The 21,747-nt window shown below is 43.2% G+C and overlaps 1 protein-coding gene across 24 annotated transcripts in view; it reads right to left on the bottom strand.

Annotated features, from left to right (window-relative positions):
* KIF13A (kinesin family member 13A) overlaps positions 1 to 21,747 on the bottom strand; it is a 196,774-nt gene continuing 175,027 nt past the window's right edge. For 4 of the 24 annotated variants that reach the window (XM_015102832.4, XM_060403484.1, XM_027958674.3 and 1 more), the window contains 11 exons: positions 21,163 to 21,287; positions 20,724 to 20,900; positions 18,942 to 19,034; positions 18,539 to 18,691; positions 17,161 to 17,238; positions 14,843 to 14,890; positions 13,573 to 13,678; positions 12,026 to 12,177; positions 11,409 to 11,513; positions 4,586 to 5,377; positions 1 to 1,582 (listed from right to left, as the gene is read on the bottom strand). In XM_015102832.4, the coding sequence (XP_014958318.3) occupies positions 1,562 to 1,582; positions 4,586 to 5,377; positions 11,409 to 11,513; positions 12,026 to 12,177; positions 13,573 to 13,678; positions 14,843 to 14,890; positions 17,161 to 17,238; positions 18,539 to 18,691; positions 18,942 to 19,034; positions 20,724 to 20,900; positions 21,163 to 21,287 (1,850 nt within the window). In that variant the 3' untranslated portion in view covers positions 1 to 1,561. Of the gene's footprint in view, positions 1,583 to 3,433; positions 5,378 to 8,531; positions 9,129 to 11,022; positions 11,083 to 11,408; positions 11,514 to 12,025; positions 12,178 to 13,572; positions 13,679 to 14,842; positions 14,891 to 17,160; positions 17,239 to 18,538; positions 18,692 to 18,941; positions 19,035 to 20,723; positions 20,901 to 21,162; positions 21,288 to 21,747 lie in introns of those variants that run through there. The other 20 variants (XM_015102836.4, XM_060403487.1, XM_027958675.3 and 17 more) reach the window with 8 other exon arrangements.

The raw sequence follows: 21,747 nt of genomic DNA, 5'->3' as shown, positions 1-21,747 counted from the left end.
TTTTAAAATCGGAATTAGACAGTCTGTATTCTAAAACAAACACACGCACACACAATCTGTACCAATTAAATACAATAAAGTTGAAAGGGGATATAAATTACAGTCTTTCTCTTTTTAAACAGTCAATAGGAAAATACTACAGTCAGCTCACTATACACAAAAATCATGAACAGCAGCTTCGCATTAAAATCTCCAATATCTTACTCATTTACGGATGCTACGAACTTCAAGGGAAAAGGTACAGCAGGCTGTACGTCCTCGCTTGCTCCCACGACACATTTATTGCTATACATCTTGACCAACTGTACAAGCATCTACACAATAGGTACAGAGAGTACTTTTGTAAAAACTTCCGCACACATAATTCTCAGAGTCTCCATCGGTAAAAGAATTTTACCAATGAAGACACACAGCAGAGCCATCTGTCTTCAACCATCTCCTGCGAACACTGTGAAGCGGGCATCTGTGGACTTCACAGCTCCTGTCATCCCTTCAGCGTCTTCCAGAAACGAAATAGAACAACGGCAGAACCACACCACAACAAAAACCTACCAACCCCAAACAAAACCACAAAGAGACGAAAATCAACACCCACCCACCCCCAACCCCACTCTTGGTTTGTCCCTGTGTTTTCTGTAATACTGCTCTCTGCATCCCACCTGCCTGGCTGGGCTGGACCGAGGGACAGGAAAGACTGGGATCAGAGCCCCAGTCACTGTCAACGGTTCCCGAACTGCGTCAAATCAGCAGGCAGCGGACCAGGTGGAAGACCAAAGAACGGAGCCGTGAGATTTTGCAGTGTGCTTAGGAAACACGACAGAGAACGGCAGCATGTGGCCTGGAAGCCACAGGGCATTGGCACCGAACTTGCAGTCAAACACGTATGTACACATCAAACAAGAGTGGACAGCAAAAAACATTCAGTCTTAGGTAAGTTCTTTGGTTATAAGGAACGGCATTCTGCAACCTCTGCTGCAAAGAGGGATTTGCAACCTCATTCTCAGGCAAGACCATCTCTTTCATCTGCTTGTGTTCTGAGAGATCGCCCGAGCTGCTTTGTAAGAAAGCCCAGTACCTTACGATTTTCTACAAACCACTTTTATCCATTTCAGTGTGCAGTCCTGTCTCTCCAGACATACTATAGATATACATTTCATATACATAATATATATTATTTATAAAAAAAAAATTAGAGCATTGACTCCAGATTCTACAGTAAGAACTGATTAAAATTGTACAAGAATAAAGTCTGGTTGAATCTGTGGAGGTTTCTACACCGTGGGGGTGTGTAGTGAGTGCAAACAAAAATACTGTCACTTTGTGAAGCCAGGATTTTCGGTTCTCTGGAAGGAAGCAGAGGCTGCTGAGTCACCCGAGTGACAAAGTGCCACTTCTCCCGGCTCGGGAGGGGAGAGGGGAGGAGGTGGCCCCGGAAGCCGTGGCTTCTCCGTGCTGGTGTGAGGTCCGGCCGAGCCGCAGTGTGTTTGATAGATGGGCTGGTGCTCTTGGAGGCGACCGGAGCAGAGATGCTGTGGCCTTCGGAGGAAGTGCTCAGTGCCTCTCACCAAGCAGCGGTGCTCCCCTGGAATGCAAAAGCGGGTGAGTGCAAGCTCCGGTCCCCACCTGCCCTCCCCACCCACGGGGACCAGCCCCTATGAAGGGCTCTTCCTAGAGGATACCACAGGATCCAGTTTACTATGGAATCCAGTTCTGGAGCTTATACTGTACCAGGAAGACTCGAGCTCCAAGGTGAAGCTTCTAGGAAAAATAATGACCACAAGCCCCGAAGAAAGAGTGAAAAACTCTCACTGCTGGGTCCATACTCGAAGTCAGACCAGGGTGAGCACAAAAGTCAAACCTGAGGACTTCAACAGTCCTCAGGTTTTAACACAGTTAAAACTATGTTTTAATCAGAAACAACTGATTAAAATCAAGATAACAAAAATACTAAAGCAATTAAAAAAAAAAAAAGATAAAACTCACCATAGTTCCAACATTACCCTGATGCCATAAATATTTTTGTAAATTTCACTTTTAAACCAAGATCTTTGGCAGGGACATGCTATTCTGGAGCAGAACTCAGGTACTGCTCCTGTTGTTGCTGCTGCTGCTGCTGCTAAGTCGCCTCAGTCGTGTCCGACTCTGTGCGACCCCATAGACGGCAGCTCACCAGGCTCCCCCGTCCCTGGGATTCTCCAGGCAAGAACACTGGAGTGGATTGCCATTTCCTTCTCCAGTGCATGAAAGTGAAAAGTGAAAGTGAAGTCGCTCAGTCGTGTCCGACTCTTAGTGACCCCATGGACTGCAGCCCACCAGGCTCCTCTGTCCGTGGGATTTTCCAGGCAAGAGTACTGGAGTACTGGCTTCTAAATAATCAAGGCAACGAGTCAAGAAATGGGGGTGGGGGTGAGGGGGTTGTGGTCCCCTTCCCTCTTCTCTAGGCCATGCCTCAAACAGTGCGGCCCTCAGACAGCCTACCCCATGTTCCTCCAGCAGAGGGTTTGTGAAAAGCTTATCCCTCCCCCAACCTGGTACTGAAGCACAATCTGAGGTGTGCAGGGCAGCCACAAATGGGAATCTGTATTTTTTTTTTTTGCTGCTATTATAATTTTCTTTATGTATTTATTTTTGGCTGTGCTGGGTCTTCGTTGCTGTGCGGGCTTTTCTCAAGTTGCTGCAAGTGAGGGCCACGCTCCAGTCGTGGCGTCTGGGCTTCCCGTGGTGGCGGCTTCTTTTGTTACAGAGCATGGGCTTTAGCACACTCGGGCTGCAGCACTCTTGGCTCCTGGGCTCTGGAGCACAGGCTCAATAGTGTGACACATGAGCTTAGCTGCCCCACGCATGTGGCATCTTTCCGGGCCAGGAATCAAACCCATGACCCCTGCACTGGCAGGCGGGCTCTCTACCACTAAGTCACCAGGGAATAGTTAGTCGCACAGCTGTGTCCGACTCTCTGCAATCCCATGGACTGTAGCCTGCCCGGCTCCTCTGTCCCTGGAATTCTCTAGGCAAGAATACTAGAATGGGTTGCCATTCTCTTCTCTAGAGGATCTTCCCGACCCAGGGATTGAACCCGGGTCTCCTGCATTGCAGGCAGATTCTTTACCAACGGAGCCACCAGGGAAGCCCCTGGGAATCTGTATTTTTACGAAGTATCTTCTCCCTACACCCTCCAGTGGGTCTATTGCACATTTAGGTTTGAGAAGCACTGTTCCAGACTGAAGAATTAACCTGGACCACATTCTTCCTGGACTTCTTAGAAAAAGGACTGAAAAGCTGATGTACCAGCAAAGCAGATTCTGCTTAAGATCAGTGTAAAAGGAAGCTGAAGATTTTGAAACAAATCAATGTTTAGCTTGTTAGAAAAGTAATGAGTAACTTTATGCTTATGTTGGGCAAAGAAGTCTTTTTTGAATTGTAAAAGAGACCACTCTTTGGTATTTGCAGTTAATTTATGAATACGCTATATATTTGACCACATACTGAAATTTTAAGGGCTAATTCAGAAAACTTGGGGGAGAGGGCAGGGAATAGCACCAAGCTGGGTTGTTTTGCTTCCTCCGCAAAACAGAGAGACTGAAGGGCACCCCGATCATCTCTGCCTTCACCCAGCATCATTCTAGTTCTTTCAGCTCTTTGCTTTGCTAAGCCTGGTGCTCCCACACCCTTTACATGGCTGCGGCTGGGGTCCTGGGTGAGAAGGGACGGTGGGACACAGAAGCACACCATCTCTTATTTGCATAATTCACTGGTTTCCTTGGGAATATTAGCAAGACCCCATTTCTTTTTGTTCCACTATTAAAATTAAATACTGTAAAAAAACCAGCCTGGGTAACTTCCAAAGCCCAAACTTTAATTTCTCAGGGAACCCACCTCTGTTTCCTCAACACATTTTTTTATCCTATGGGCACCAAACGTCTATATTTTATCAAATCTGTGAGGCATACCTTCCCCCTGCCTGCACTTTATAACTCTGAAATTGCTGATATGGTTGATTTTAATTGGAAGTATTTTTTTTCTTAATGATACATAAAATAACAGTGTATCTTGGGAGTTCCCTGACAGTCCAGTGGTTTAAGACTCTGTACTTCCAATGCAGGGGGCATGGGTTTGATCCCTGGTTGGGAAACTAAGATACCACATGTCTCACAGTTTGGCAAAAAAAAAAAGTGTATCTAATAAAAGAAATCACTGATTTGATGAAATCTACCATATTTCATATCAGAATCCTTTGAGATAGCCAGGAATTAAACATCTCAGGGAACGAATATGAAATCAATCCTTATCCATGTGAATGCTTAATTCAACAGGAACCTATATGTCAGGTAAAAAAACCACGGGTCCTATGTAAGTCATAGTTCTCCTCTGAAACTAAGAAAGTAGATTTATAGACTTGTTCCCCCATAGCCAGCTAGCTGGGCAGCATGTGGGCATGGTCCAAGAGGGCTCATCTACCCTGTCAGAAACACCTGGATGAATCTCTCCTACTAAGTCACTGTGAGGAAGGGCCTCTGGGGGTTGGGGCATAATTAGCGGCCATCCCTGATATCACCAAACCCAAAGGACCATCCCTGGAATTTATCACCTGGTCATTCTCTGCCGAGGAACATAGCTGGCCAGAGTCCTGTGGCCCATGTGAGATACTCCTACTGTCTGCTGTATTTGGTAGGTTCCTCCTACTCGAAAGTTCTCCAGCAGAAGAATCCGTCAAACCATCAAAATCTTTCCCATCTGACACACCCATAAACTCTGTGAAAGAGTGATCTTCGAGGATGCTTGTGGTGTGTTCCACAGTCACCTCCCTGGGGCAGAATTCCCTGGCCTGCTGGCCGTTTTTGCTGGAGCAGGCATCCTGCTCTGAACACGAGCTGGTCCTACAGGGGGTTCTGGAGTTTTTCTCCGGGATGCTGGGGGACAATGGGCTCCCTTTGGCTAAGGCACTGTTTTCCTTGAGTGGCACCACAGTCATCTTATCCTTTCCCAAGCCTCTTTCTAGTTCTGTCAACTCTTTGTTTGAGGATGGTCTGAAATCCTGCACAAGGGATGGTCCGGGATGCTCGCTGGAATCTGTGTCCTTCGTCGGAAGGGCCAGCTGATCTGAGCTGTCACTGGAAGGGACCACCATGTCAGACAGGGTGGCGTTGGAGGCACTGTGGGAAAAGTAGCCACTGGTGATGCTGCTGGTGGTAGGGCTGCGGGACACCTCCTTCTCTAGGACCTTTGAGTTCGTCAGATCGCCTTTAGAAGAAAACCACTCTCTGTTCTCCAAGCTGGCATTGTAAACGCTGAAGTCAGCGAACTCCACAGGTACATAAGGCTGTGAACTTATCAGCTTCCGGCTGAGACCTTCTAGATCATTTTCCTCCTCCTCAGAGTCCTATAGAAACAAAGCAAAAGTCAGCCATGAGCTCCTTATAGCGACTCGATGGTTCAGACAAGTTTTAGATACTCTACTGTTTAAAAGCACTTGCCTTCACATGTTTAGGATTTTTTCCTTTTCCTTCCTGAGTTTGGTTAAATCCTGTCACCTGTTTGTGGACACAAGCACCTTATCCTCAGAGATCTATGAGCATGAAACTCTTAACCATTGAGGATGAAGGAGATTTATTTCTTCGGTGCTCACTCAATGCTAATAATTAGAAACCTTTCCTGCATTAAGGGCAAGGATGAAAGGAAGTGCAGTGGACTTTTGATTAGCTCCTCATGATTAGTTTCCTGTCGGAGGTTTTCCCTTTTCTAATTAAATGAGGAGAGGGACTACCAGAGGCAGGGAAGAGCTGCTGTTTTATTTTTACAATCCTCACCTTGGGGAGTAAAGTACAGATAAGATGATTTGCAAATGGTTTCTGGGCTATATTGCGAGAAGGAAAAGCAGGAAATAAAGGCCTCCACAATAGCAAAAGGGCAAAGAACACAATTTCAACAGTCATTCTCAGTATTCCACCGAACACTGTAAATCTATAAAATACTAAATCTGACAATGACTGTTTTCCAGGGTTTTTGCGAAGCAGGGATAGAGCTTTTGACTACAAGGTGAGGAAGATAGTAAGAATTATATGAAAATCTCCTTTGTCAAATAGCTTTAGGATTCTGTTTATAAAGGTTGGTAAATATGCAAGAGTAGGTATTATCAACTTCCAGTCTCTCTTCCCAAGTGAATGATTCTTTTATATTAGGTGGAAAGCAATGTAGAACACTTCCCAAATAAAAAATAATATTCCTATCTTGTTGTTGTTCAGCCGCTAAGTCGTGTTCAACTCTTTGCGACCCCATGGACTGCACGCAGCATGTCAGGCTTCCCTCTCCTCTACTATCTCCCGGAGTTTGCTCAAGTTCACGTCCATTGAGTCAGTGATGCCATCTAACCATCTCCTCCTGTGTCGCCATCTTCTCCTTTTGTCTATTACTATCTAGTCATTTCTAACTAACCTTATAAACATCTGATGACACGGCAAATATTCCTTTTCTCTTCTAAAATGTGACTTTCGTTCAACAAATATTCATTAAGCATCCTCTACGTGCCAGGCATTGCCCTAAGACCCAGGAATACCAATGCTGAGCAAAGGACAGGTATGGTCCCTGCCCTCGGGGAGTGACAGCAGCGGGTCCTTGCTCTTAGGATGCCCCTGGACACTGCTGGGTGGATGACATTTCACTCAGTATCACAACAGGGTGACTGTAAAGACTGAAAACATTTCCCTCATTCATTTCAAGAGAGCGAAGAAATTGGGGAGAGAGAAGGATAGGGAGGGGAGAAGAATACACTCCACAGACACGGCAGATGGAATTCACAAACGAACATAAATATCATCCACTGAATTTCACAGCAACATTCCCTATCTCACAAGATGCTAAATACCTAAAAAATAGCTTACTGTGTTTTAATGCCTCTTAGATTTTAAAACAGCCTGAATATAAATGATTTAAAAGCATCACTAGTCTTCATTCCTTGCCTGTTAATCAGAGGTGACTATTACATATCAGTGATAAAATTCCAGAAATTGGCAAACCAAATTTTTGGCAATACTAACCTTGCTATCTGATTTTTAACTACATTTTAATCAAGTGTTAACACCACTGTTTCAATGGGGGGTGGGGTAGAGAGTTCTCTCCCCGAGGGCTAGGGGAAAACATTTGTAAAAAAGGGCACAAATTGGACAGAACTGTCTGAATCTGTACCCTTCGCTCTATTTTCTAGATTCTCTACTTGACTTGATTCCCAGATGGCTCAGTGGTAAAGAATCTGCCTGTCAATGCAGGAGACACAAGGGATGAGGGTTCCATCCCTGGGTTGGGAAGATCTTCTGGGGCAGGAAATGACAACCCACTCCAATATTCTTGCCTGGACAAGAATGGACAGAGGAGCCTGCAGGGCTACAGTCCATGGGGCCACAAAGAGTCGGACACAACTGAGCAACTGAGCTCACACACTACTAGACTTGTTCAGCTTCCAAACTGGATTTCAAGTGTTTGTTTCTCTTATAATTCCTTCTAATTGCAGCTGGCAAAGAAGCGTAATCCCCAAGCCCAAGAATACATGACGCAATCGATTACTAAAAAGCTAGTTGTTGCAACGAAAACCAAATGTGAAGATGAGAATTAAATAATCTGGGTCCCTTTTTATGCTTGAAGCTATTTCTTCTGAACACTGAGGAAAGGTCAACCTAAAATATAACTTTGCTGAGTGAAATATTCAATCACAAATTGAATGTGTAGAAATAGGTATACATATGTTAAAATCAGAAAGATAAACGATTTAGAATGACCTTAATAAGACTGCAGGGTCTACCAAAACAAACAGGGCTCAGGACAAAGTCAGGCATTTGGGGTGGGGTTGGGACTGGGGGAGTGACCTAAAGAGAAAGGCTAAAGGAATAGGAACACCTAGTTCCAGAAAAAATAAAACTGAGTAGAGATTAATCATTTTCCAACATGTAAAAGGAGACGGAAAGTTTATGAAGTTATGGTTTCCAAGGAGAAAAGAGGACTTAAGTGGCTTAAACTGCATTTTAAAGGAATTTGGTTAGACAGACTTTTTTTGGGGGGCAGTATCTCTTCACTCTGTATATTTTATTAAATTTTAAATGGAAGCATAGTTGATTTATAATATTGTGGTAGTTTCTGTTACACAACAGAGTGAATCAGTGATACATACATACATACATATATATATATATTCACACACATATTCTTTTTTATATTCTTTTCTATGATAGGTTATCACAAGGTACTAAATATATTCCCTGTGCTATATAGTAGGACCTTGTTGCTTATCCATTTTACATATTAGAAAAATGTTATGCCACTGATATTATTTATCATTTTACCTTAAAGGAGACTAAACTAAGCACCTCCCTACTATGTCTTTAGGACAGAGTGAAAACTCGTCCTAAAAGTAGGACACAGAGTCAAGCTCTCCAGCTTCTCTACAGCTGCAATGTTCATGATTTGATTTTTTGAGATTCTGTTTGTGCAGCTGATATTTACCTCTAGACAAAACACCTTGATTTTAAGGAGGAATCAAAACTCACATTAAAGCAGTGACCTTCTGTAAGGACCTTCCCCGATTAAAGTCATTTTCACTCCCATTCTCATCAGTTATCCATCAGAGAGATGGTCTGTGTTTTCAGAAAGGCTCCGTCAGCCAAGGGGCCCTAGTACTTCTGTCCATGGTACTAAGGGGAGGGTGGACCCTTTGAAGAAACAGCAGCAGCAGGGTGATGAAACTGCCCTGTGACCAGGAGCCCCGGGAGTCACTGGGGTCAGCCCCATGCCACTGATGGATGGGGCTTTTGTTCCCATGTTCTCGTTTACTGTGAGACCTCGGGCAAATCACTCAGCAAGTCTCGCGTTTCTTTCTCCGTAAGATGAGAGACAAAAGCCATACGCGGTCTGTGCAGGACCCAGGAGAGGGAGAGGTGACTTTCTGTTCTTCCGTCTACTGTGAGACTTTAAAACAGAGGCTGCAAAGGCGCCCTGTTACTTTTATCTTAGTCATGGAAGACACAAAGTGCATTTGTCTATCTTCCCAAGTTGATGAGACAACAAAACATTGCTTGAAGAATCAAGCACAGCTATATTTACTGTATTTTATGTGAAATGACAGGTTACTTCGGTAATTGGATGGGCTGAAAAATAAAAGGAACAATGTCTTGATATTGCTTCTCAAACATGATTTCAAACTCCTTTGATCAGAACGAACCACTGATTTGCCCTCTACTTTTCCAACAGTGGAAAAGGAAAGAAAGTAAATAGGAACTCAGGAATGAAGCAGTTTATATCCACTTATAAGAGGAGAAATAAAATGAAAGCTTCCCAGAGAGAAACTAGAACCTCAGTTTAAGCAAGTAGTACCCTTAAAATCTACCGAAACATCCTGGAAAAGCTGCTATCTGAAATAAATCAAACGGTTCATTAGTTTCAGAGAGGAAGAGTGTGCGGTGAGCCAGATTTCTAAGAAAGTAGATGCAAGTATCTCAAGTAAGACCCCAGCAAGAAAAATGGCTCCATCGAAGCCTGATTAGTAGGTTTCATGGTGTGTCTGATCACAGAGAATCTAACTGCTGATCAAAGCTTCTTGGATCAAGAAAATCTGGTTCTATCCTATTCTCTGCTAGCTAACAGTCCTGAGATGGGTTTTATTTTAAAATAATAAAAGGAAAGTGAAGAAAATAACTACAAAGCAGATTGTGAACTGTGAGACTATCTGCAGGGCAGCCCCGAAGGGCCATCCAGCAATTTCTTGATGGTGTGTTCTACTAAAACGTATGGTTCAAATAGGTTACAATGTAGTACCCAGGCACCATGTAGATGGGTGCCATGTCAATAAACAGATAGTCAGCCAGCCAGAGAACTGAAGGAGTAACAAAATTAGACCCTGGCTCCTTTAACCTGGGCCCTCCCAGGTGGCACAGTGGTAAAGAATCCACCTGCCAATGCAGGAGATGCAGGTTTGATCCCTGGGTTGGGAAGATCCCTTGAAGAAGGAAATGGCAACCTGCTCCAGTATTCTTGCCTGGGAGAATCCCATGGGCAGAGAAACCTGTCGGGTTACAGTCCTTGGGTTGCAAAGAGTCAGACACGACTGAGTGACTAAGCGCACACACACACTCTTTGGCCCATGCTGCAGCCCTTATCAGTTAAGCAGGGGAGGTCAAGTGTGTGACTGGGGAGCTCACTAACATTGGGGGAGACGAGGAGCAGCTGTTGGTGTGCACGCTCTTCTCCAGCAGGGATCAGGGAGGGGAAGACAGAGAGAGAGACGGAAGGGGACAATGGTGCCTTTTCTTCTTTCCTCAGTGAACATGCGGAATGATCATTTCTCACGATCCCCGAGCGCTCCAAGCATGCAGGAGCCTGGCTTGCTGCACATCCAGGGGGACGTTCTAGTTAGCATCACACTGTGTGCATCAGCAGCGTCTTCTAGAATCTAGAGGTTCAAACAACAGACCCTGCGCTGATGACACTCTGGAATGAATCTGAGATGGTGTAGCCAGGGAAGGCAAGGGCCCACCCCGCAGAGCCGACCACATGCAGACGAGAGCAGCAAGCAGACCCCTCCTGCTCCATGCTGCCTCCCGTTTTCAAAGCCTGGGAAACCACAGGAGAATGAAAGCTGAGGCACAGAATCTGAGAATTCTCTCCAGGCCCCAGAACATACACTTCCGTTTTTAAATTAAGGTAGTGCTTATGATCCCCAGTGCCTAGGATGTCGTGTTTTAAAAAGCATTTCTCAAATTTGAAATGTGAAAACCGAGTGCTAGGGAATGAGGTTTTTCAGGTAGACTTTCAACCTACCCGTGGTAAAAACAGAGAAGCCATCCTGAAAGCAAGACTGACGCCAAGGGAGCTGGAATCTATTTTGCCAGCAAATGTAAAGAGGCTACCTGAGAGGTCCAGATGATGAGGATGGCCAGTGATGGATGGCGGAGCAGCTACAAACTACAGGATAATCTTGGCAACAGCATCAGGCAACACAAGAAAAGCTATCACACATCCACACCTAAATGCATGATTACTTACTCCAAGTAAGTGCAATTCCTCAAGGTAGATTAACTTCAGAATCTGGGCAATGTGTACAGGCTCAATAGAAAGATTCAATATTAGTTCAAGTGATTGTTACACATTTGAAAGATTAGAATCATTAAAGGTGCCTTTTTTTTTTTCTAAGCAAATTTATACTAAGCAAAATAATAATAAATCAGTAAATGGAACACAGAAAAATCACAGGTCACGGCCACATTCATGCAAAATTTCATTACTGATGGTCACATGTGTAAGAAGAAGAAGAGAAAAAAAAAAGCCAAGACTCAATACATCTCTTAATTTCTTCTAAAGTATTTGGATGATTGTGAAAGGGCCTTAAACCCACCACCAGGCAATAGGACAGAAATGGTTCCAGGACTTACAATCTTCTTCTCACGTTTGCTATTGAGTTCTACTGGCATGCTGCTGCCATTGCTTCCCGAGGGCACAATGCAGCCAGGATTATGTGCCTGAGATGGAGACATGCTCTGCAAAGGTTAAGACACACAGATGCATCACACAGGAGACGGCGGTGGCCGAGAAACACCTTAAGTACGTACGTGCACGTTAGAAAAGCAACGCAAACACTTGTATTATGTGTGAGTAGTACAGCCAACAGTTCTGCAGGCTTGAGGTCAGCTACTGATGAAATCTCCCAAGACTACATAGATTCTATGCAAACAGTGTAACTGGATTTATCACATTAAAAAAAAGCCTTTTCTATCGGCAAAAAACCGAGGGAACACCTCTTTCTCATTTGAAATACTCTGAAAAAAGCCATAAGCACAAGGAAAATAATAGCAATAACAACAAACAAGAAATTCTACTATGACCCTGTGTGCTTGAGAAAGAGGTTATTTATTCCTGAACAGGATCCATGGGGTGATAACCCATACATGCCAACCTGTGGCATCTGACTGTGTTAATGCAAAGCGTTACTTCTGCAGGGGCACAGCGCGTCCATTCTATTGTACATGGTACAGACAAGTAAAGCATTTACCTCCTGGCTTAGAAGAGGCCTTGCTTCAAGCGCTATCCTTTTCTTACGCTCCTCTTTTACAGGCATTAGGGGCTTGAAAAACTTTGGTGGCTGAGGAGAGAATGCTTTGAAAGGGCTGACTGTTAAGGCATGAGGATTCTCTGATGTACAACCTGGTGAAGACAAAAGGCACGGGTTTATAGGCACAGAGCACTTTAAGCAACCCACAGGGAGCGAGGCAGGGACGGAGCCAGAAGGAATATCTGGCGGAACAAAAGAATTAATGTGTGAATGCAGCTGACCTTGAACATTGCGGGTCTGAACTGCATGGGTCCACTCACACATGGATTTTTTTTTTCATTAAATGTACAGTCGGCCCTCAACAGCCTCAGGGTTTTGCCTCCGAGGACCACGGAGGACTGACTATGGGACTTGTACGCAGGGGCTCCGGGAACCAGTGGCCCTCAGATACCGAGTGATGGCTATATTTGATTGAGCATTAAAACAGGTCGGCAAGAATGGAGATGTATCTGCAAAGTTAAAAAGAATCGTTGCAGGCCTGGACAGCAGCAAAGAAATCAGAAACCAAATTTTCTACCTTCTTGTCAAGATCCAGCCTGAGCATCACTTCACAGACCAATTTCAACTCACGCTGATTTTCTATTTCTCTGAATTCTCAGAGCCCGTATTATCTGTAAACGCATTTTGGCACTTTCTGATTTACTGGCTTATTTTCTACATATCTCACCTTCACAGCTGGATTTTAAGATCTTGGCATCTTTTGGTTTCTGTCCCTGCATAAGGCAAGGGAGAAACTCAGTCTTAACTCAGTAACTGAGTACTATGTAAGTTCTCTCGCAAGCCGCTGTTCCCTGAAGCCACCTTGCTCCATATGACTAAGGAAGCACAATTCCTTTTTTCTTGCTTTTACTCACTTTTTACTTTTTGGGGCCTCTATTTCTCCTTCTATATTTTTCTCTTCAATTCACTATTGAAGGTACAAAGGAACATAGTAGGTAAAATATAAGGTATAGATAAGGTAATAGAGCTGATTGACAGATTCTAAGAATGCTATTCCTTTCAGGGCACTAGGAAATTACATATTTAGGCAATAATGTTGTCACTGACCAAATTCATTTCTGGTATCATTTTTTAAATTTCCTTGGGAGTCAGAGACATATTCTCTTAAAAACACACTTTGATTTGATTTGAGCACAAAACCATGATGGAGGTGGATATGCTTTTGGTAAAGAATGAAATCTAACCATAATGTAATACTAAGATTTGTATGTGTCTCAAAATTGATTTCAAATCAGGAAATGTGATTTGAAAATTACAAGTGCTACACAAAAAGCCTATTATTAATTGGATGACATAATGGATATAAAGAAAAGAAAATCAAATAAGTGAGCAGGATATGTTCTATTCAAGAAGACACTTTTGGATCATCTAGCAAACTAGAATTTCAGCTTTCTATCTTATTAAAGCCATCTAGAAAAGAATTTCTCCCCACGCCTTTCCTAAGAGATTATAAAGAGATAACACAGAAAAAAGTATTTCACCACTACCTTCTTTACTCCTTCGAGGTGAATCCCTAGGCAAAGTTCCATAACATGATACATCCTGGTAACTCGGGCTGTAGTCAGACATGTCTAACTGGTTCTCTGGCCAACCCTACAAGGTAGAAACATGGGTTAACTGTAATTATGTTCCTCTAAAATGAGAAAAGAAGCCTGATTGGAATTTTTTCCTATTTCTTTTTATGGCAGTATGTGCTCTTCTTTTTTTAAATTATAAAATAGATCTAACATGTATAAAAGTATGGAACGATATGACAAGTGCTATTGTAACCAAGTGAAGAAATGTTGATAGTTTATTCTATTCATTCAAGATTTAATAAAATCATTACAGATATAGTGAAATCCTCTTTTGGATCCCTATAGGACTCATTATTTTTTTTTAATATAAATTTATTTATTTTAATTGGAGGTTAATTACTTTACAATATTGTATTGGTTTTGCCATATATCAACATGAATCCACCACAGGTATACACGTGTTCCCCATCCTGAACCCCCCTCCCGCCTCCCTCCCCTACAGGACTCATTAAAGCTCCACTTTTATAAATCTGTTATGTACCTAAGATGACCAGGTAATTTAAAGATCAACCTACAAGACTTGGGAGTGAAACATTTCCACTGATAATTTTTCCTAGGTGGCAGGCATAAGCTTGGACTTCCCCAGGCAGATTAGGTGGTATGGTTACTCTCTATATACTTGATATGTAAAACTTCCAAGCTGGCAAAGATACTGATATACTAAATGGGGAAACCTCCTTTTTGTCATATATACTTAGCTAATCTTACTTCAGCTTCTCAGGAAATGTCATCTCTAAGGACTAGATTTTAAAATGCTTGAAGGCATAATCTGTTTTGATATTTTCTGAATCATCTATAGTCCCCAAAACACTAATTTACAGATGAATAAGATAATGCTGTACAATATCCTTAATTTCAAGTTCCTAATTTTCCCCCATTTGAAATAATTTTGATTTTGCTATGGTGGATGTAGTCATTTAGAGTTAGATCCATAAACACATATTTATTTGATTATGTATGCAATGATCCTGATTTGGAACATATCCTGCTAAGTAACAATGTAATACTCAGAGTGCATAGCAATTTCACATCAAGTACTTGAACTTGGAAATGGACACGTGGAGACAATGATCTGCATCAGTTTAAGGTGGGAAGTTCAGAGATTTTAAAAACACCAAGATAACTTAAATTTCCAGACTTAGATCCCACTAATAACCTGGCCACGCCCACAGGCACACACCTTATCATCATCGTCAAAGCCAGAAAGGTCTGGTCGACTGGAAGAGACCTGTAAGAGATGAATGGTTTCATCAGTGTGGTTTATATATTTAACATAACTAATTAGATAAAATATCACACATACAGTTGAAGGTTGTACGACCGTCTCCTTCCCCTCATTCTTTCTCCTAATATTTATTATTTCCTTATTTATTTGAATTTATCATAATTGTGCTGTAATATTTATCATTACCTTTAAAAAAGTATTCAGATTTTCTTTTTCTAACTTAAAATATTTTATCCATAAATATTTCTCTATGACTCTCTAGAAGATAAGGAATTCCTATTCTCTTTGTGAAACCGTAATATCTCAAAAGATTAAGCAATTCCTAAATAGTATCAGATATCCCAGTAGTGGTTAAATGTCTATAAACACTATCACAGCTAATTCTGAGTCAGGATCAAAGCAGATCATCCATTGCAACTGGATGATACATAAGTCTTTTTTAATTTGAGCTTTCCTTTTTTTCACCCTAACAATAGCTCTAATACTTTCATTTTTTTCTACCATCTAGCATTCTGCAGTACAAATGAAATAACAGGAAAATTAGGGCTAAACATGGAGAAGGAAATGGCAACCCACTCTAGTGTTCTTGCCTAGAGAATCCCGTGGACAGAGGAGCCTGGTGGGCTGCTGTCCATTGGGTCGCACAGAGTCGGACACGACTAAAGTGACTTAGCATCTATGCATGCGTTGGAGAAGGAAATGGCAACCCACTCTAATATTCTTGCATGGAGAACCCCAGGAGGAGGAGGTGGCTCCCCAGAGGAGCCAGGTGGGCTGCTGTCTATGGGGTCGCACAGAGTTGGACATGACTTAAGCGACTTAGCAGCAGCAGCAGGGCTAAGGAACTCCCTCTTTAACTGCATCCCTCAAGTATTGGTATATGTATCATTGGCTTTTTTAAAAATCAGTCAGTTCTAAATACATCCTAATTTCCATTATGATCTCTTCTTTGATGCCTAAATTAATTAGAAACTGTGCCCCCCCCTCAATTTACAACTTTATGAGTCTCATCAATTAAAAAAACTGAAATGTGGTCAGAAAAAGTGATCTGTTTGAAAGTGATTATAGGGATTTGCTTTTCGGACTACTCTACCGTAAGGCAAGTTTCATGAATGTTCACCAAGGGGACTTCCCTGGAGGTCCAGTGGTTAAGACCCCAAGCTGCCAATGCAAGGGCACAGGTTCAGTTACTCGTCAGGAAACTAAGATCCTACACGTCACGCAGAATCAAAAAATATTAAATAAATGTTCATTGTGTTTGTAACCATTATCTGGCAATTCTTGAGAATGGGAAAGCAAATCAGTTTTCCTTGAGAGGATCTGTCTTTCACTCTGCTGCTTTGAGAAGGAGGCTACTCTGAAGTGGTCTACGCACTCCTCTGTCCTTTCTTCCTATGACAGTGTCACCTTCCACTAGACACAGTGTCTGTCAACTGGGTTTCCTCGCTGAAATGGTTTGTTGAGGAAGGTCATCAACATAAACAGCCGGCACCACGGGAGGGTCTATGTGGAGGTGCTCGGCGCCCTATCACACCGATAGTGAGATCCTTGGGGCAGCTAGAAGCGGGCACAGAAACAGACTGGAGAGCAGTACTCCAAAGCGCTGGCACAGGACCTCTGACCCCACCATCTTTAAACCAGCATGCAGTTCACATCCCAAGAAACTTCTTCCAAGGACATGCAACTCTATGTGGAGAAATTTGCAAGATTCCACTAAAAGCTTGGGGCTTCCCTTGTGGTTCAGATGGTAAAAAATCTGCCTGAAATGTGGAAAACTCAGGTTGGATCCCTGGCTTGGGAAGATCCCCCGGAGAAGGGAATGGCAATCCACTCTAGTATTCTTGCCTAGAGAATTCCCATGGACAGAGGAGCCTGGCGGGCTACAGTCCATGGGGTCACAAAGAGTCGGATACAACTGAGCAACTAACGCAAACACACACACACAGACTCTAAAAGCTCAGTCCTGTTACTCTTAATAGTTTGTGGGCAACATACACACACACACACACAAACTCTAAAAAGCTCAGTCCTGTTACTTGTGAGCAACATATACACACACATACACACACACAAAGCTCAGTCCTGTCACTTGTAATGGCTCTCTGATGGGCATCCCTAGAGCAGAGGAGCAGGCTTGGCACCCTGGGATGCCCACACCTGAGCCACATGTAAACCTCCCCGCTGATACACCCTGACCTGATTCCCCTGACTTGCCGCACCCCAAACCCTGAGATGAGTCACTTGGACGACAGCCCCGCCGCGGGTGAGCTCACATTGTGAACGTTGGGCGTGCTGAGGCTTCGCCGCAGGTGCCGAGCTTTGGTGGAAAGCGCTTCTTTGACCGTCACCGCCTGCAAATTTGAAAATGACATTGATTTTTCTTCCTCCGATGACAAAAGGAATATATGTTTATTGTGAAAGATTTCAAAAGTATAGAAATAAATGTCATTTCAAGCCTATACTACCAGCCCTCCCCACCCTGTATTTACAAAACTGGAATCTTATTGTTTTCACTAATATTTTTTTTTTGCTTAATTTATGAAAAATATTTTTCATAAACAAAACCAGGAAGACTGATGAACTAAAGGTATTTTACGTTGTAGCTTTACATACAGGTGGGTAGAGAAAACACGGATGAAATACCACTAACTATATATGTTACTTGTGAAGCTACAATCAACTTTCATGCAGCTTGTGTTTCACTGTGCCGCAGTTTGGGTGGGACTTCCACTAAAGGAAGATTTTTCTGAGAGATGCCAATCTTGGTCCTCTTTTTGCTCAAAGCACACTTTTCATAACTTCTACTGCCTCTATCGAGTGACCCCTCCTCTGGAGTTTCATGACCTAGTGGATTATTTTCACCTGGCAATATCTTGCCACAGAGGTTAACCTTGGTCCAAACACTAGGGCGAGAGAGAGAATGTGGTTAAGGATGTGGACTTCAGAGTCAAGCGTTCTGAGTTTGTACCAATTCTTAGCTGGGTGCCCTTGGGTGGGGTGGCTCACTGCTGTCAGCCTCAATTTTCTCATTTACAAATGGAAATGATGACAGGATTTACCTTGCAGGGTTTCTTACTTATTTTTTAAAAAATTTTATGGTAAAGTCACATAATATAAAACATACTATTTTACCCATATTTAACTGTACAGTTCAGCGGCACAAAGTACATTCCCATTGTTGCGCAACTCCCACCATCATCCATCTTGAAGATGAAATGATGGGGCTTCCCTAGGAGGGGGTCAGTAAAATGCACTCATCTGAATTCGTGTCACTCTTTTGTCAAAGAAACTATTTTGTGTAATGAGATGGCTACTCAAGTCTTCCTTCTCTCATGGGTTGAGAGAGAAGGTGTGTTGGTAAATAAGTTCATCTTTATCCATTTGGGGTAAAGGCTGGTGATCTCTCAGATGGTACAGAATCTTCCTGCAATGCAAGAGACCGGGGTTTGATCCCTGGGTTGGGAAGGCCCCCTGGAGGAGGGCATGACAACCCACTCCAGTATTCTTGTCTGGAGAATCCCACGGACAGAGGAGCCTGGTGGGCTATAGTCCATGGGGTTGCAAAGAGTTGGACACGGCTGAACGGCTACCACTGTCAGTTTTCACTTGCTGGTGATCTCACCCTCTGGTCCAGACCCTGCAGTTACTTGCCTGCCGGAGTCGTTCCAGGCTCAGAATGTTCTCCACCTGCAGCACACCCCGCGTGTACTTCTCGATGTACGTCTCCCCATCCGACGTGCCTTCGTTCTCACTCCTCGCGGCCATGAGAGCCAGCGTCTCCCGGTCCTCAATCTCCTCTGTTGCCTAAGGAGACAAGCAGGCACCTACATTACTTGCAAGGATTATAAATATTTGTAAATATTGTTACAAAAATATTTACCAATATGAATAATTACAAAAATAATACAAAAAATTACAAATACTTGTAAATATTGTTACATGAACAATATTTCTCTCAAAATTGTGGTGAGAAAATGGTTTAAAAGTTTTGAGACCTAACTCATTCTCCAATACTCATATTCTGACATTTCAAAAGAGTAATACGTGCTTTTACCTTTGGTATGTTGGACACTATTTCATAGGTTACACCACAGGAATAAAATATATTCTTCAGTGATATTCTCCTCTTCAAACTCTGGGTGAAACTCTGGTAGAAAAGGAAAGCTGAATTAAGCGATGTGGAAAATATAAGCTATTTAGTAGTATATAAATTATTAAAAAAAAAAATCAATGACTATGGTTTTGATACACACACACTACAAAGTAAAACAGAAGAACACTGAATGGAAAAATCTTTGTCCTCAATCCTGGAGGACAGTAACATCCAGCTATTGAATCTGGGGATTAGATGACAGAACTTGCAGTCCAACCAGGGCTTTCTGTGGTTGCTTCTCCACTGTGTACATGTTTACCTGCTCAGTTGTATCTGACTCTTTGCAACCCAGTGGACTTTAGCCCGCCAGGCTCCTCTGTCCATGCAATTCTCTAGGCAAGAATACTGGAGTGGGTTGCCATTTCCTACTCCAGGGGAATCTTCCCCACCCAGGGATGGACCCCAGGTCTTCTGTGTCTCCTGTACTGGCAGACCAATTCTTTACCACTGAGCCACCTGGGAAGCCCACGTTATACATTAACACACTATACATCATCATGATATATAATTAATATTACCTATCAAAAGTTTTACCACTGTTTAAAAAAAAAAACCTGAAAGTGATTTTTAAGCTGTACATTTTCTTCAAGAAAAGAGATTCTTCGCTTTTACTCCAGGGGAAAAAGCACATTTGGAAAAGTTTCTCTCTTAGGAGAAATCTGGGATTCACTGCTTCTCTTTCCCATCCCATCTGCTATCTTTCTTCTTGATGCTGTCAGGGTTTAATCAGTCCATCCTGGCAGCATCAGAAGTCAGCTCAGAGCATCCGTTCTGCTGACAGTGCTTCTGAGATGAGATCTGGGGAGGCGTTAGCAGACAGACTTATATGCAGCCTGCCTTTGTCCTGCTTTTGTCATTAACCTGCTTGAGCCAGGCACTTAACCTTTTTCAAACAGAGAAATGTCATAACTTCACTGCCTCCTAGGGTTATGGGTCTCAAACTGGTCAAGGTGGAAGAGTTCTTTGCTGGATGACATTGAGTTCTGCTATCCTCAGACCCTGTCATCTTAGATAAATGAGAATCAGATTATAACCTGGTAGCGACTTGCACAGCCACTGAATTAACACCCCCAAACACCACTTTGTGATAGCAAGGAGCAAGAAACTTAGCGCTCATACAAAGGTGGCGCTGGCGGTAAAGTGAAGGGAGAGTCGCTCAGTCGTGTCCGACTCTTTGTGACCCCATGGTCTATACATTCCATGGAATTCTCCAGCTCAGAATACTGGAGTGGGTAGCCTTGCTCTTCTCCAGGGGATCTTCCCAACCCAGGGATGGAACCCAAGTCTCCCACATTGCAGGCAGACTCTTTACCAGCTGAGCCAGCAGGGAAGCCCAAGAATACTGGAGTGGGTACCTTACCTGTTCTCCAGCAGATCTTCCCAACACAGGAATCAAACCAGGGCCTCTGGCACTGCAGGCAGATTCTTTACCAGCTAAGCTACCAGAGAGCTGTCAGTAAAGAATCTGCCTGCAATGCAGGAGACATAAGAGATGCCGCTCCATCCCTGGGTCGGGAAGATCCCCTGGAAGAGGAAATGGCAACCCCCTCCAGTAATTCTTGATTGGAAAATCCCACGGGCAGAGGAGCCTGGAGGACTACAGTCCATGGGCTTGCAAAGAGTCAGACACGATTGAGTGACTAAACAACACCACGCAACGGCAGAATCAGGCCCTGTTACTACCTGTTTGTTGTAAATGTTGGCTGCAATCCGTTTTCGTAAGACCAGCTCCATAGCCGCTGGGTGGCTGAGCTGGACCGTGGTCTTCACTATCAGGTAGATCCTCTCATTCTGTGGGGTGACCCTGTTCAAGTGAACGGAATCATGCACCGAGGAGTCCCAGGAGGCTGTGGCTGAAACCTAGGGACCCAGGAAGGAGGGGGACATGGAGATAAGACAGCTCAGCTGTAGCAGTTATACATCATGAGCTAGAAAACCACATGCAACTCTATTGAATCACAGATGCTTTCCCTCGCCTTTTGGATAACACATCTATTCTACCTTTTAAAGTTCCCAGTCCACTTCTCCAAAAGCCCAGACCATAGCAGCTTAATGGGCAGACAGGCCCACAGGCATGGGCATTAATCTGAAGCCCTTTAAGAGACTCTTAAAGGCCCATTACCTCCTCGTCACTGTGTTTTATGATGGGCAGGTAGAAAAACTGGCTGCCGTGCTCCTTGGGGAGGATGGAGTTCACTCCTGATGCGTGGGGGCCCACGAGCTGCTCATTGGCACTGAGGTCATCCGCTGACAAAGTCCAGGGCACAGATACAAAGGTGGGGGAAACATCAGATTTCTTTTGAGTAAGCACCCCAAAATTTTAAATATGCTTTTTACAGATGAAGTTTATAGGTAATGCTATTTATTTATCTTTTTCATCCCTTATTCTGCAGTTAAAACAGTGATTCCAGTGCCCACAACAGCTTCTATCCTTTACAAAAACAACTCTGGGAGCCAAAAAGGTGTCTTTGTGACTCTCCTATAAAATGGACTAAATATATTCCATATATAGTCCTAGGAACAAACATTTTCACCATGTAAACATACCTTACAATTGTGCGACTTTCTGATGTCAATTCCTCTTATAAACTAGTGTTAAGTTTATGGTATTACTTATGTAATTTACACTAGAGATTTGTTGGAGAAGGAAATGGCAACCCACTCTAGTACTCTTGCCTGGAAAATCCCATGGACGGAGAAGCCTGGT

Source organism: Ovis aries, chromosome 20, assembly GCF_016772045.2.
Source record: "Ovis aries strain OAR_USU_Benz2616 breed Rambouillet chromosome 20, ARS-UI_Ramb_v3.0, whole genome shotgun sequence".
Taxonomy (NCBI): domain Eukaryota; kingdom Metazoa; phylum Chordata; class Mammalia; order Artiodactyla; family Bovidae; genus Ovis; species Ovis aries.
This window is presented reverse-complemented; position numbering and strand designations above follow the sequence as displayed.